General features: G+C 34.4%; 1 protein-coding gene and 1 long non-coding RNA gene across 2 annotated transcripts; one reads left to right on the top strand and one right to left on the bottom strand.

The window, feature by feature from the left end:
* Positions 1-1423: 1423 nt before the first annotated feature.
* On the bottom strand, positions 1424-6878 carry LOC132606362 (serine hydroxymethyltransferase 7-like). The gene is made up of 5 exons (XM_060319821.1): positions 6372-6878; positions 5395-5872; positions 3748-4153; positions 2097-2198; positions 1424-2009 (listed from the first exon to the last, which is right to left on the bottom strand). Exons 1-5 carry the CDS (start codon positions 6776-6778, stop codon positions 1786-1788), a joined length of 1617 nt encoding a protein of 538 aa, XP_060175804.1. The 5' UTR covers positions 6779-6878; the 3' UTR covers positions 1424-1785.
* A 4-nt stretch (positions 6879-6882) lies between these two features.
* LOC132606363 (uncharacterized) lies at positions 6883-9228 on the top strand. The gene is made up of 2 exons (XR_009569707.1): positions 6883-7630; positions 8817-9228. It is a non-coding gene; the product is annotated as an uncharacterized LOC132606363 (long non-coding RNA).
* Positions 9229-17894: the final 8666 nt, after the last annotated feature.

Here is a 17894-nt window from a genome sequence, read left to right as displayed (position 1 = left end):
AATAATTTGTAGGGAATACGTGAATTATGTAGTATTATATCTTGTGAATAATTAACATGGGATATGTAGTAAATTTAATATGTGATAGTAAGGACACATATGTGATGGCAAAGACTTTTAAGTTAATTACTTTTGAATTATGTGATGACAAATACTTTTAAGTTAATTAGTTTGGGAATCGAAATTCAGCAGTAATATTTGTTTAGAACTCTATTTTGAATATGTGATATATTTTTAGTTAACCAAATAGCCAACACAACTACGATAAAATTAGTCTAAAAGAGTATATTCGTCAACCACATATTTTCCTACAAACTTTACATTTTTTTCGTTAACTTATATATTTATGAAAAGAAGAACTTTAACTATTCTTTTTTAGATAATCTTTTTTTATTTAACATATATATTCATGCTTTTAAAATAATGTAGATTAACAATTCATAATCATTTACAACTTGTTTGGATGGTTGTTACCTATTGTATTATATTATGTTGTTAGTTTAAATATAATATTTGCTTTGATTGTTACTTTAATTTTATTGTTATGTAACGACGAAATGTCATATTTTATGTAACCACTGATTTGGTCCTATACAATACAACACAATACGATACATTATGAAACAATACATAACAATCATCCAAACAAAGTGTTAACAAAATAATAATTCATTACCAATCAACTTCTTTCAATTCATAAACAATATTTAACAACTAATAAATTCATAATTAATATTTAAAAAATAATCAATTAACAAAATAATAATTCATTAACAATTCATAAATAATTAACAAATTAACAACTCATAAACATATAACAAATTAATAATTCATAAACATTTAACAAATAATGAATTAAAAAAAAATTGAAACAGTGGCAAAAGCCACCGCCCAGTCCGAACAAGAACAAAAAAAAAATGTTTTTTTTTGTGGAAAATAGCAAGGGTCAAATGTTAAGAATGCTTAGAATATAATGTATATAACAAAATAATAACAAAAGTTCATGAAAACCTTAATCGAAGATTTTTTGTAGAGTTATTTTAATCGAGTTGTACGCCGCTTTTTCCAAAATTCGAACTTAGAATCTTGCTCCTTGACTTGAATATACCGAGAATCTAAACTTTCCTGACAAAATTTAATAGAAAATGACGTTTTTGGATGTGGGACCACCTCGGTTTCGCCTCCAATGGCGTTTTTCAATTTTATTTTTTTTGCCACTGGAGGGACCAGTGGTGGAACCCGATGGGTTTAATGTTGAGTCCTATAACGCAGTATTTTACTGCGCTAAAGGTAGTTTTGTAACATTTTTTTAATTGGGGTATTTTGGTTCAAAATGATTTTTTTGGGGGCATTTTGGTTCCGGACTCCCAGGGATGGGGGATGTAACGTACATTAGACGTTGTAACCTCTTAATCGAGAAAAATAACAGAATATGTATACCTTCAATCCAACAATAATACTTGCTGTGTAGTACCATAAGTACGAAGAAGGATAATGCACGAACTAGGACAATATGCCAAAATAAATAAAACAGAAGAATCTTGTCTTCCTGCTGTACGCTATTTCCTATACCAAAACCTCAGCTAAACACTTAAAAGTGTGGTCAATGTCAAATTGTCATGTCACCTGAAATGGCATGTCCTGAGTAAGGTTGGTGGAGTGGAAAAGGCTCAACTGGACGTTATAGTAGTCCAAGTAAATTGCTTAGACAAGAAATGAGAGTGAGTAGCCAGTCGACAAAAAACAAGAAAGTGGTTCTCCGCCAGAATTCCTCCTCCAACTTGACTATACTTCAAATCCAGGCATTGCAAACAATGAAGCAAAATTTTCAACACGTGTCCGTAGCTCAATAATGTCATTGTTGTTCTCAAGGCCCTTCAAGAAAGCCTTTGCAAGCCTTCCATGATCTTTCTGTACTGAACTAGCAATCTGTGCTGCTTTAAGGAGGAAATCTGCTATCATTTCAAAATCATTCTCTTGGCAGCCTCTTGTTGTCATAGCAGGGGTCCCTGCAGCCAGAGCAACAAAAGAAATTACATAAAGGGCTTTTCAACTCCTGAAAGTTGATGTATGCAACTCAGCATCAAAAGGCTTACCTATCCTCAAACCTCCTGGGGTCATACTTCCATTATCATCAAAGATCATCACTTTGTTGACAGTGATATGACACAACTCACAGACCTTTTCGAAATTCTTACCTACAAAAATATATTAGTATAATGATCAATATAACAGTGGCAAATTTGCAACAATTAAGCAACTGCAATTGCAGTTCCATGAGAGAGACCTATCCCATAATCAGAAGGCAAGAAGATTGCAGGAAGAGGTTCCATCATTATGCAAGTGCACTAAACCCATTAATCACTTATTCTAGAAGTGCACAAGTTAAATTACACCTAATTAATACTGTAGTTGAGATACCTATTTTCCAGGACTAAATGTCCAGTATACCCATAAAATAGTGCGTTCAAACATCAAATACTAGTATTATTAAAAATTAGGTTAGTTTGGTACATTGATCTCCACCTCCCTTTTCATCTGACTACCATCTCAAGTGCAAGACAATTACTGGTATCAAATTCCGACTATATTCTGTTGAAACTTACAATTAGAAGCCTAGCCAAATACTTACAATTAGAAGCTTAAACAACGAATGTGTTGAACTCTATGTGCTGTATCAAGTTCAAGCAGTAGCAAAATGCACAAAAACAAATCAGTGGACACCACATGTTTATTCAGTTACTAATTGTTGTGGATCTTGAGCCTAATTCAATCCCAAAAGCTAGCTCAAGAGGTGAGGATTGTCCAAGCCATATTAAAGAGACCAGCCATTCCTTAAAGGACTGATGTGGGACTCTTCAAACTAATTATAAAAAAACACACATTTTCCATTTCCATCTTCACAATTGAATCAAGTCAAACCAACGCGTTCAAGTTCAGAAGAAAGACAGAATAAATGACAAGCATTCATGTTCCTCTAGGCATCAAGGCCTCGCAGGTAAGATGTGGCAGATTTGCTGCCTCTCAACAACATTAATGGAGATTGTCCTCCGTCGTCCCATATAACTAATTCCCTTCCCTTTTAATTTAAGATATAACAACTAAAATTACATGAGATTTATCGTCACTCGCGCTTGCATGAGAATGCCTCCAATTTTTCAGTTTTCATGAGCAGCAAAGCAGTTAGGATTTTAGTATATTAGATAAACCTAAAGACTAGACATAATGCGCGATGCTATCAAAATTGGACAATTATTGGTACCAGGATTGTAGAAAACAAGAAATCAATCATCGCAAAAGTAAGGCAGAAGGAAAGTTCATTTAGAGATGCCATGAAACAAATCGATATCAAGATCATAGGAAAACCACTAACTTAACCAAAGAAGACTTGTGCAGTTCATTGAGCTCAGTAGTATGAGTAGAAAAGAGTAACAGCCTAATGCCCTTGATTGTCTAAATGTGTTTAAGGAGTGACTTATACTGGACTCTACAACCAAAAAACATACTTGTGCTGATTAAGCTTTTTTCCCGTTCAACCCTATCTTCCATCCACTATCCCTTTCTCATACTTGATAAGAAATGACCAAAGAGGAAAACGGGGGGGGCTGGCTAACCACAATAAAGAAAAGAAGTCTATCAAATGGTAACATTTCATGCATCTTGTCAGACACAAGTCTAATAATGTTACCGAATAAAATACTAACTGAACTTCTGGCAAGAGAAGGGACTCGAGAAAAAGATATTCACCTGTTAACCTAAGATTCCTCAGATCCCACAGTATCATGTGATTGTCTGTCCCTCCAGTGACCAGCCTACAGTTCCTTCTCATTAAAGCAGCTGCTAACGCCTGAGCATTTCTCTTTACTTGTTGCATATACGCCTTGTATTCAGGACTAGCCACTTGTTTCAATGCCACTGCTAGGGCAGCGATATGGTTATTGTGTGGCCCACCTTGCAGAGCAGGAAAAACAGCAAAGTTTATCTTCTCCTCAAAATCATATTTATCACTGCCATCACCTTGATTCAAAAGCATGCCTCTCTTCCTTGGCTTTGAACCTTTCCTGAAGAAAATAATACCTCCCCTAGGGCCTCGAAGACTTTTATAGGTCGTTGAGGTAACAATGTCACAATAGTCAAAGGGACTCAAACATTCCTGCAGAGACAGAACCACGCATTAGATTAGCAGATGGCTGATCACAAATATAAGAAAAGGAACCAACGGGAAACAAGAGTAACATGAAGGACAAAATAATTCATGCCAACAAATTTATTCAGCGCAGCAAAAAGCACGGAGATACTTGATATCTTGTAGTCTGCAACATTGCTTCCTAAAACCAATCCACGTAGATGTCTTCATCTTTTTATTTAACAAATGAAAACCAAAGTAAATAATGTAGTTTTTTTCAGAGTAGTCAAATCAGGTTAAAGAATCCCAGGCAAATGAACTCGTCACCCAGCTCAGTGACAACCAAAAATTAACCATTTCTAACAACTACCTTCAGATAATAAGGTGAAACACGTACAAAAGAAAAGGTCATAGCAATTGAAGTAAATTTACTTAAAACTGTAGCAATTGATAACACAATTTAAACCCTAAAATATGTAACTGTATCGAAATAGGAAAGAAGAAACAGTAGCATAGCTATTCCATAGTAACATATTGCATCCAACAATCATGATTTTCCTATAAAAGCTTAACTGGTTTCTCAAGTTGCTCGGGATTTGCTTTACAGTCAAAGTTGTCATTACATAGAGTCAGCAGGTAACAAAATGGCACCACAATTATGACACTACAACCACAAAGCAGAAATAGCTAATGTTTCTCAATCAGAAAATTGTCACGTTATAGAAGGGATGCAAAATAAAGGAACTAAAACCCAAAATGCACAAGAAGCATGTTGTTGTCAATAAAGTGTAGTTAGACAGCCTAAGAAATCACATTTACTTAAAATGCAGCCTGAGAAATCATCTTTTAGAACAAGATCTTTCAAATCACCTTAAAGAGATCAACAGTGAGGACTAAACTGGCCAAAGAAGCAAGTAAACTGATTTACATGCTATATGGGGGAAAGAAGGTGGTAAACTAAATAAATAACCAGCAGCAAAAACAATAACAACATACCCAGTATAATCCCACAAAGTGGGGTCTAAGGAGGGTTGAGTGTACACAGACCTTACCCCTACCTTGTGGATGTAGAGAGGCTGTTTCCGAAAGACCCTCAGCTCAAGTATCGCAAATCAAAGTAGCTATGAAAATGGAAATGCGGCAGTGAAGAAAACAAGGCAACTAATAAGGAAAGCAGAACAGACCATTTAGATAAAAGAACATTAACAACAACGAAATAGTATGATAAATTTAACCAACAGCAATCAACAAAAAAAAAAAAAAAAAACCTTTGCGGCGACAAGACCACTAATCTGTGCCATGTCACACATTAACACTGCTCCACATTTATCAGCAATTTGTCTAAACTTCGCATAATCCCATTCCCGGGGATATGAACTCCCCCCACATATAAGAATCTTAGGCCGGAAATCGAGAGCTCTTTCTTCAAGCTTATCAAAATCTACACACCCAGTTTGAGGGTCAACCTTATAAGACAAACTCTCAAAAAATATTGAAGCCCCTGAAACTTTCCTTCCATTAGGAAGATTATATCCATGACTAGTGTTTCCGCCAGATGGTGTATCCAAACCCATTATCCGATCACCGGGTAGTAACAAACCAGTATAAACAGCAAAGTTAGCTGAGGTGCATGAATAAGGCTGCACGTTGACACCCCAATTGTCTTGATCAAGTCCAAAAGCAAGCAATGCACGCTTACAACAAAGCATCTCGATTTCATCTATAAACTGATTCTCACCATAATACCTGATGAAAAATATTTTGTTTATACATTCTATGAATCTCTGAATGCTTTTTATAATTCTCCACAATATCTCTGGTTATGAAAATAGCCAACAACATCCAATTTATAATACATACTCCCTCCATTTCAAAATAAATGGTGTTTTTATCTTTTCGTTTTGTCCAAATAAGTGGTGTTTTATATAATCAAGAAGGCATTAACGATGTTCTTCCGATTTTACCTTACATAACAAAAAAAAAAACTACTAAAAAGCTACATCTTTTTTCAAGGTATTTATTAAGAGTATATTAGTAAAATTACATCTTACTTTCTAGAAATGAATAGTTTTCGTAAGAGGTATGCTCAAGCTAAAAGCACCCCTTGTTTTGAAATGAAGGGAGTATTTTGACTATATACTGGAAAACTTATTCTTATATAAATTTAACTATAAATCTTAATTAGACATGAATTAAAATACCAAATCCTGTTCCTACAACTTTGAATTATTTATTCCAATAATACCTTGCCCCTGGCATTCCTTCAGAATACTTGTTTGTTAAATGGCTACCTAATGCCTCCATTACAGCTTTGCACACAAAATTCTCTGAAGCAATTAACTCGATGCCTTTGTATTGCCTTTGTTTCTCCTTCTCCATAATCTCAAATGTTTCAGGATCAGCTACCCTCAGTCCCTCATTACCCCATGCCCTTACAGCATTTCTTCGTGATTCAAGCTCATTCGAATGTGTAACTTTAAAACTCTTTGTCGAAGAAGAAGAAGAGTCAATATCTCTCTTCCGCTTTAAGCACATTGAATGCCCTAGAATGCGGAACTCTTCCACATCCCCATTGGAGTTGCAGTGAGGCTGGTGGAGGTGCATGCAAGAGGATGAGGAGGAGCTGTACCTGATTGAAGCCGGAACTTCCATAAACTCTAAGGTACAAAACACAAAGCAGAAGAGGTAAATATTTTGATTTGTAAGTATTTGTTATACGCAATGGAAAAAGAAGGGAATGCATAAGACGGGGAAGATTCAAGGGGGGGATGTATCTGGACAATTAGTTGTAATTTTAAGGAAACCCGCTCCACGTGTTCACTTTTCGGTTCAACGAGAATGGAATTTTTTTTATCCTCCCTCTATAGTAGTATTACTTTTGGGAAAATACATAAAAACCCCCAATGCTCGGATTAATTATGACGCATCTAATCTTTGCGGGCGACCTATTACCCTCCTGAGCATTTTAAAAGTGGAATTTATAACCCTTAAAAAGTCACACCCAGATATGTGTTGGACAGTGTAGTGCACACGCCTGACACGTGTACATTAAAAAAAATCATTTATTTTCTTAGTCTTTTCTTTATTTTTCTGTTTTTCTTTTTCCCTTTCCTCTGTTCTTCCTCACTCTTTCTTTCTCTTTCTCTTTTTATTTTCTTCTTTATATTTCCTCCATTTTCGCCGGAGCTCCATCCATGGCTGCCACAATTTCAGATCAACCCACCACTCACTTGAGTTTTCTACTTCACACAATCGACTTTCCATCATTATCCACTAATTTTGTGATTTTTAATGAATTTAACAAATTAGAAATCTGAAAATTTTCTCTTCCTCAATCAATTTAAAGACTTGATTTTTCATGCTTAATGACGTGTGAAAGCTCAGCGACAGCAAAAGAGTAAATTTAGGAGCTGAAATCAGTAGAGGAAAAACCAACTGGATATCACCATTAATGACCACAGTAGAAACTTGAAGCTTGAGCGTGAAGATCTATAACGAAGCTGGGTAATTCCAAATCTAAATTTTTCGTTGAGAAATTTGTGTTTAAATTCAAAGTTTTGTCTCATTGTGTTGAATGTGTTGATGGAAAACTGAACAAATTAGGGCTTTGAAGGTTTTACCTTCAATGGTGTTGAAATTGGGCCAAAGTGATGATGAAATGGGTCAAATTATGGAGATATAATTAGGGATAAAGACTATAACAGTTGGGAGTGCCACGTGGCAAAAGATTAATGGGTTAGCCAAGCTTAATATACCCCCTCACGCGCTCCTTCTTCGTGTTCCCACCTCCCTGTCCAGCTCACTAGATAATGGCCAATATAATGCACTAAAAATATTTCTAGGGGGGTAATAGGTCGCCCGCAAAGGTTGGGCGCGTCATAATTAATCCGAGTATACGTTGAGTTTTTTTTTTTTATATATTTTCCCTATTACTTTTCTTTTTGATCTCTTCCAAAAATAGTTTTTTTGTTACATGTAGTAAGTTGACAATTCTAGCATTACCCGACAAGTTTAAGAACATAAAATTTAAATTTTGTATATTTATCAAGTAGAATTTATTAACATGTAATAAGACATTGAATCTGTAAGCATCTTATCATTCCTTTGTTCTTAGAAGGAAAGAATGAAAAAATATAAAAAAGAGGGTCTGCAGAGTCACTTTCACTTTTCCCAAATATTTTTTCATGAATTAAAAAAGAAAAAGAGGCAGAAAAAGAAAAAAAGCGATGACATATTGAAGGTCACTAGCTAAAGAAGAGGAGTCCGCAACTTAATTGACCCAAAAAGTGGATTTGTGGACTAAAATAATCCATTAAAAAAAAAAGTTATCAAAGTATCTTTTGCGCACTAATTATTTGGTGCGCAAAAGGGCTTTATATAAACCCCGTCAGTTGGCCATTATCAAGTCACTCTTCACCTCCTTCATTTTCACTCTTTCAGCATACTTTACCCCCCAAAATCATGTCTCAAAGCTCCAAAAAGTCAAACTTTGCTATAGAACCCAATGTTTGTGAATACAGTTATTATTCTAAGCTAAAAACATCAAAGACCCAAGAAAATTCGGGTCGTCATTTTTAGCGTTGTAAAGTGCCCAAAGTAAGTGTTTTTACAAGTTTTTAGGGTTTAATTTTATTTTCACATTATCTAAATATTTTACTTTCAAAAACTGATTTTCTTGTAATGTTTATAGGATATGAATGGTTGCAAACATTTTCGATGGGAAGGTAGTATTCCCGTGGATGAAACAATGGAGACGAAGTTTAAAAAGCCTCCTGTTGATAGAGATACCGCAACCTCACGTATCACTAGAGATACCGTGAAATTTGACTTGCAGTTTAAGCTTATGGAAGCTCAAGAAAAATTGACCTTTTGGAGGTCTTGCTTAAAGAATCTAAAGAAAAACAAAGTTTTTTCAAGGCTCACCTTAGAGACACTCAACGCGAGAAAAATGTTTTGAAAGAAAAACGGAAGGTTTGAAAGATTATTTGTGCTATCTTGTTGTTGTTTATTATTTCTATGTATTTTTTGTTATTTTTATATATTTTGTTTTTACTAGTTGTATGTTTTCACGTATTATGTAATCGGCACCTTTTATGTACTAACTTATTTGTATTTTCTTTATAATTGTGAATTGTTGAACTTTTTATGTATTATTAACTCCAAGAAGCTTATATAAATTAATAATAGACTATAACAATCAAAGCAAATTAAAAACATACTAATTTTTTTTCAAATTGATGACTTCCTAATATATTAAAAATATAGATTAACCGCATGAGTCCGAAACTTAAATGACCCAAAAACTAAGATAGTAAACCAAAATAACCCCTAATCATCATCAGAATAGAAATCCTCAATATCGTCCTCAGAATAATATTTTGGATTTCTTAAGACATATCTTCTTTCTGTAGATGTTAGTTCTGTTGATGATGTTTGTTCTTCGGCCAACTTTAGCATATAAAATCTATAACGTCTTGCTAGCATTATGTTATTTTCTTTTCTAATCCTTTGTACGGCAAGATCGCAAGAATATGGACATACTCGAGGCATGGTCATTGCGAACTTTGTTGGGATTTGAGCGTTGAGATTTTTCGAGTCACGGACTAGACGTTCTGATTCGGCATGCCCATATGCCCATTTTCGGCGTAACCCGCAATAATATTCTCGTGGATCTAAATATTTCAGCTCTCAAAAATCGTCATTGCGCTCTATTAAAAGGTTGGGCTTCAAATCGTCTAGCACGAATTCATTGCTATCGAGAAAACTCAGTTCATCGGAATAGCTGCTATGATTTGAGCTATCATCACCACTGTTATTTGAATAATTTGGAAAGAATACAGATCAATCTACATTTCTACTACTCGACATTAAATATGTTGTAGTTTAATAACAAATGAAAGGCTACTTATATAGTTGCAAAACCCCAAGTACCCTTGGGGTCCTCCTTATGACCCTGCCTACTTACTTTATTATAAAAAATATTAATAGGATCACGGGGATTCATATTCATCGGACATCTCACAGTCCGAATCCCACTTGGATCTTTGACGTAACCTTGTTGACCATAATCTACCCTCACTACTAAAAAAACGGAAAAAACCGTTAACAAAAACCGACGTCCAACGTCGGTTTTTTTAATCAAACCGACGGGAAACCGACCTTTTAAGGTCTGTCGGTTTTCATAGCCTCGCTTTTTGAAAACCGACGGACCGCGTCGGTTTTTTCCGACGGACTGCGTCGGTTACGTAGTCCGTCGGGTTTTATTCAAAAATTTAAAAAATAATAATAAAAAAAAAAACCGACGGACAGAGTCGGTTTTATTAATTTCAGATTTTTTATCTTATATATAAATAATATATATTTTATGAAAAATGACGCACTGCGTCGGTTTTGAATATAATTTTTTTTATTTTAATTAAAAAACTGACACAGTCCGTCGGTTTTCTGGAAAATTTGCAAATTAATTTCCAGAAAACTGACGGACTGAGTCGGTTTTCTGGAAAATTTCGAGCATGCAAATCATGCATTTTCTGCAACCACACCTGCACAGAAACCAGTACCAAAAGCTGCTCAGAAACCAGTAACAAAAACTGCTCAAAACTAGCGTTGAAATGCTCCAAATCAATTCTAAAAGAGCTACAACACATAAAATCACCCTAAGTAATAATAAAACACATCAAACACTATCTAAACACATCAAATACGATCTAAATAGACCTTCAAAGTTCAGAAATATTTAAATGTCCAACCAAAAGTACCATTAACTAGTTTTAACATAAGTCCATTATTAAATCCAAACTACTACAACTGATCATCCGGTGTTCGGGCTACGTAATCACCGTCATCATCATCTTCTGGATCGGGGGGGAGGGGGCACACCAAATTGTCCACATGCAATGAAATTAACTCTGTGTGATCACTACCACCTGATGACATCTGCATACATAAAATTAATAACTCAATAATGATATATTGATCGTAGGTAAAAATTTAACAAGTATAGAATTGTGTTATTATCAAGTATAGAATAAACTAACATGCAACTAGTTATCCTCTCACTCATCCTCGCTTGTTTCATTTTCATCAGATGATTCTTCCTCATCGCTTGTTTCAGTTCCATCGGTCGATTCTTCCTCAACATTTTCTATGATAGTTACATCATCTTCATCAACTTCTTCCAATGTGTTGAGGATGTTCCAAACTATTTTCTAACTCTGTGTCAACCGTTTGATGAACAACGGGTACATCATTTTGATACGCCACATCTAATGCATTATCGACCTCAATCCTCCCCACAGGCTTAGTCTTTATAACCACCCACTAATCAGCCTTATCCCTACGCAAAGGATATGGAGCATAATACACTTGCTAAAAATGTATTTTTTTTAGCAATTTAGATATGGTAGTGGGAGGTGACTATGGCCGCACAGTGATTTAAGGAGAAAAAGGGTAGATGACTGACGCGTGTCACGTACTCGACGATGATTGCGTTAGCATGGAACGTGCTTCCCATTCACAACTCATGACTATCGAAATCATTTTTGTTTTCTTTCCCTTGCTTTTCTCATTTTCTTGTACATGTAAATAAAGTTGGAACAAGTTACAACTATTAAAAAAGGCATAACATGTATATAGATACCTTCACTTTAAATTCAACTGACAAGTAAACAAGTCAATATTGAGAATACACATTTAATCATCTCAACTTGATTAAATATTCCATTTTTAAAAATGCATCATTTAGATACGGCTAAGTTGTCTAGATATATATTTTTAAAGTTAGAATATTTACGGAACTAACTTAAAACAAATTAAAATATCTAAATAGATATTATTAAAATTGAGATATTTTGAGCCTGTTTGGATGGGCTTGTGTCTATAAGCTGAAAACAGCTTATAAGCTAAAAAAAATAAGTTGGTGTAGTCTAACTTATTTTTTTTTGGCTTATAAGTTGTTTTCAGCTTATAAACTGCTTTAGATAAGCTAAGTCAAATGGGTCCAATTATTTTTTTTAGCTTATTTTTTAGCTTCCGGTTTGAAATACTTCATACACCGGCAATGAGAACAAGGACACCTAATTACCCCTTCATTTTGAAAAGGGTGAAGTGTCATTGCATGTGTTACAAACCCATCAACACCTTCAACAAATTCATCATGTACACCCACACGATTACTATTATTCATATTATACATCCACATACGATCCATCTACAAAAATATACCCACAAATTATTGAGGTTATAGAAATATATTATAACTTAAGAATTCTAACTTGAAATATAACTTAAGAAAACACAATCCCAACCATTTCTAACTTTGAATTCTCAATAACAATTCTAACTTTAATAATTTATAAATTCTATCTTTAATATAATTTTGAAAAGCACAATCCCAACTAATTCTAACTTTGAATTCTCAATAACAATTCTAACTTTAATAACTTATGGATTCTAACTTTAATTCTAAAAATTGAAAAGTAAATCTAGTCAAATAAAGTCTTACATTTTAGTTTTGAGATTATAGAAATATTATAACTTAATAATTCTAACATAACTTAATAATTCTAACTTTGAAAAGCACAATTCTAACCAATTCTAAAAATTGAAAAGTAAATCTAGAGAAATAAAATCTACATTTAGTATTGAGGTTATAGAAATACTATAACTTAACAATTCTAACTTTAAAAAGCACAATCTCAACCAATTCTAATTTGGAATGATCAATAACAATTCTAATAACTTATGAAATTCTAACAAAAAGCACAATCCAACAACAAAAAAAAAAACTAGTCAAATAATTAAAGTATACATTTTTGCACATATTCAACATCAATAATATTAGAAAGAATGATAACTAAGCTAACACAAATACATTGACAAAGCACGTGAAATATAGCACAATCTCAAGCTAAAAAAAAATGACAACTAAATTAGTCAAATAAAGTTTACATTTTTTTTCACAAATTCAACATTAATAACATTGCAAATGATGTTTAACAAAGCTAAATAGACTAGCATTAGGCCTAAAATCTACAAATAAAACTAAAATTAAAAGAATTTTAAATGCCCTAATTTAAGAGAAACTAACCTCAATTTATTAACTTCAAAATGGATTTGGGGTAGGTGGGAAGGGGATGCGCAAGCAGCGGCACTGGGCGGCAGAAAAATGTGCGGCGGCGCTGGGCGGAGAGGAGGGGGGCGGCGGGTAGGGTTTGGGGGAATGGGGGTTTTAATTTGGAAGAGGGAGCAGAAATGGGTATGAAACCCGTCTGCTTATGAATTTAAAGAAAAATCGACGGACAAAACCGACTCTGTCCGTCAGTTTTTTCCGCACATTTGACCGGATTTTGACCCATATTATTTAAAATATTTTTAAAAATAAAACCGACGTCGTCCGTCGGTTTTATATATATATATTTTTTAATAAAACCGACGTGGGACGTTGGTTTTCTTTTTGCGGATTTATAATTTCAAAAGTTTGCGGAAAAAACCGACGTTGTCCGTCGGTTTTTTAATTAAAAAAATAAAAAAAATTAGAAATACACAAAACCGACTCACTGAGTCGGTTTTTCAAAGCGACGCAGTCCGTCGGTTTTTTGTCCGTCGAATTTTGCTAGTTTTTTAGTAGTGCCTGAGGCAACGTATTTTCATCCGATTGTTCTCTTCGCGAAAACAGTTAAGAGCAAAATTGAACTCTTGTAGTGTACCACGAGGCATTGACGTAACACGACTTTTTGGAAGTTTGAGTCCGAGTGCCCTCAAACACGCCAATTCCACTCAGTTCTCATTGTATTATTGTATTCTTTATTGTATCTGTGGTTCGGGTTATTTGAGTATTTAAAATCATCCTCATCTAGTTCTCATGTCCTACCCATTGCTTCGAATATTTTTGCTGGGGTAAAACATGTAATAGAACCAATATCAGAAAATCGGTTCCAAAATGCCATAATAACTTGTTTTATTGTGAATTCTAGTTGTTCGTCATTCATGTTATATACTCATCCTTGATGTGACAACACCATGCTCAATTTCAGACGCTTTATATGACACAATTATATTGCGCAACATTTATATGCGCAAAATATTGAGTTTTCACATACTTGATGTGACAATACCATGCACAATTTCAGACGCTTTATATGACACCTTATATTACGCAACATTTATATGCGCAAAATATGAATTTTCACATACTTGATGTGACAACACCATGCTCAATTTCAGACGCTTTATATGACACACTTATATTGCGCAACATTTATATGCGCAAAATATGAGTTTTCATATACTTGATGTGACAACACCATGCTCAATTTCAGATGCTTTATATGACACATTTATATTGTGCAACATTTATATGCGCAAAATATGAGTTTTTAGATACTTGATGTGACAATACCATGCACAATTTCAGACGCTTTATATGACACACTTATATTGCGCAACATTTATTTGCGCAAAATATGAGTTTTCAGACACTTGATGTGACAACACCATGCACAATTTCAGACGCTTTATATGACACACTTATATTGCGCAACAGTTATATGCGCAAAATATGAATTTTCACATATTTGATGTGACAACGCCATGCTCAATTTCAGACGCTTTATATGACACACTTATATTGCGCAACATTTATATGCACAAAATATGAGTTTTCACTTACTTAATGTGACAACACCATGCTTAATTTCAGACATTTTATATGACACACTTATATTGAGCAACATTTATATGCGCAAAATATGAATTTTCACATACTTGATGTGATAACACCATGCTCAATTTCAGACGCTTTATATGACACACTTATATTGCGCAACATTTATATGCGCAAAATATGAGTTTTCACATACTTGATGTGATAACACCATGCTTAATTTCATACGCTTTATATGACACACTTATATTGCGCAACATTTATTTGCGCAAAATATGAGTTTTCAGACACTTGATGTGACAACACCATGCACAATTTCAGACGCTTTATATGACACACTTATATTGTGCAACATTTATATGCGCAACATATGAGTTTTCAGATACTTGATGTGACAACACCATGCTCAATTTCAGACGCTTTATATGACACACTTATATTGCGCAACATTTATATGCAGAAAATATGAGTTTTCACATACTTGATGTGACAACACCATGTTCAATTTCAAACGCTTTATATGACACACTTATATTGCACAACTTTTATATGCACAAAATATGAGTTTTCACATACTTGACGTGACAACACCATGTTCAATTTCAGACGCTTTATATGACACACTTATATTGCGTGACATTTATATGCGCAAAATATGAGTTTTTTGATACTTGATGTGACAACACCATGCTCAATTTTAGACGCTTTATATGACACACTTATATTCTGTAACATTTATATGCGCAAAGTATGAGTTTTCAGATACTTGATGTGACAACACCATGCTCAATTTCAGACACTTTATATGACACACTTATATTGCGCAACATTTATATGCGCAAAGTATGAGTTTTCACATACTTGATGTGACAACACCATGCTCAATTTCAGACGCTTTCAAGCGCTCAAGTTTTTTCTATTTTATATGAATTTTGGATGAGGTAAACACTCATCCATTTCATAAGTTTAAGTCATCTTTTTTCACATTCTTGAAAAAAAAAACTCCAAAGTTCTTAAAAAAATGTCTGCTCCCCCTTCTACTGTTAAGGTTTCTTTATTTTGGGATGGAGAGATTCTTTATGATAATAATACTGTTCGTTATAGTAATAAAACAAAAGCCCATGTTAAGTTTCCAACTACGTTGGATTACCAAACATTACTCAATGCCTTACACAGAAGAATGGAAAGCAATCGTGAATGTGAATTATCTGTAGTAGGCAGATACCCAACAACAATTGCAGCACAAGGTTTAGTGCTTTATGGAGAGTGGACTATCGATGATGATGACTCTTTGAGGAACTATTTGATGGCGCCAAAAGAATATAGGGGGGTTAGTCAACATCAATGTTCTTGAAATGTATGTTGAAAGGATACCTCATAGTCGTCAGGAGGTCCCTCAAGTCCAGTCTACTCATGGTAACACTTTTACGGACTTGAGTTCTTATGAAGACATTTTGAGTGGTCAAGTGCTGCTGGAAACTCTAAGTCAGCAATTTAATCAAAATTACGGTAAAAAATTGGTAAATATCCATTTTTAAATTATAATTTTGTGTAGTAGCACATGTTTATTTTATTATACGTATGGTAATAGTAATGTTTTTTGGTCTTTTTTTAGGGGTTATACACCTGATATGAGTAATATTGGGCAATCCCCTCAGTTCGGTGCAGCTGAATATTATTGATAGGTATGCCTATATATGTTTTTTGATGTTTAGTATTACAATACTTGAACTGTCTCTGTAGTGAAAATTACACACAAAACTTGCTAGTGACATCAAATGTTGATTTTGGTGCAGCTGTTCTTTCTTCAAATCCTGACAATGTTGAACACTATCGGTAGGTTCATCGCCTTGATATTAAATAATCCATATATATTTTGATGTTGGTATTTAAAATATTTTACCTATTTCTCATGTATGAAGAGGCCTTTACTAGATGGTTTTCCTTTACTAGATGGTTTTGATTATCCTAAATATATAGAAACATCATTGAGTGATAGCGATGATATACAAAATACAAAGGAGTCCGACGATGATGATGATGAGGTTGATGTTAATCCTCATATGCAGGAACAACAATTAGTAGAAATGATTCAAAGTCGGCTAAACCAGCAAGAACCAATGGCCGAAAGTGCAATTCACCAACAAGAACCGATGGCTGAAAGCCCAATTCAGTGGCATTCTGACGTGATTCCATATCTTGACAATCTTCAAGGTCGTCCTGATGTCTTTGTCTTCACCAGAGAAGATGATCCAATTCGCCATAAATTGTGGAAAGAACCGGTCGATCTTGTAAATAATGAAGTTCACCTTGCAAAAGGCATAATGTTCGAATCCAAAAAGGCATTGCAAAGGGCCGTCAAAATTTATAGCTACCAGGGAATGAGGGAGTTTAAGGTTGATGATTCAACCCGAAAGATATTGAGATTGGTTTGCAGACGATAGTATCAAGGTTGTCAATAGATTCTTCGTGGTATTGTTAAGCATGATAGTATGTGGATTATCACAAAATTACACTTACGTCAGACTTGTGATATGGGAGAGAATCAAACATATCATTTTAATTTAGATACAAATATGATTGCTCAAGTGTTACTTGTTCACATTGTCGAAACCCCAAGGTAAGTTATTCGACCGAGTTCATTATAATTTTGACATCAATTAAATTATCATATCATTGCTAAATGTTGTTTGTTTAAACTTTTCCAGGTATTCCATCAAAGATTGCATTAGAAACGTTAAGGAAACATATCGTAAAACGATAAGCAAGAGAAAGGGATATCTGGGGTGTAGGCGGGCTTTGAGATGATTTATTATACGTGGGAGGGCTCTTTCTAGTAGTTGCCGAGGTATATGACAGCTCTACAGAAATTCAATTTTGTGTTTTGGACATTCAAACCATGGATTGATGGTTTTGCTCATTGTCGGCCAGTCATATCCATAGATGACACACATGTGTACGGGGGTATACGACATTAAGCTATTGATTGCAGTAGGGATGGATGCCAATGGGTCGATATTCCCTCTTGCTTTCGCCATTGCTGCTAACGAGAGCAACGAGACATGGGGGATGTTTTTGACACATTTGAGGCGATATGTTATTAAG

Source organism: Lycium barbarum, chromosome 8 (genome assembly GCF_019175385.1).
Source record: "Lycium barbarum isolate Lr01 chromosome 8, ASM1917538v2, whole genome shotgun sequence".
Classification (NCBI taxonomy): Eukaryota; Viridiplantae; Streptophyta; class Magnoliopsida; order Solanales; family Solanaceae; genus Lycium; species Lycium barbarum.
Note: the sequence above shows the minus strand (reverse complement) of the source record. Positions and strands in the feature narration are given on the sequence as shown.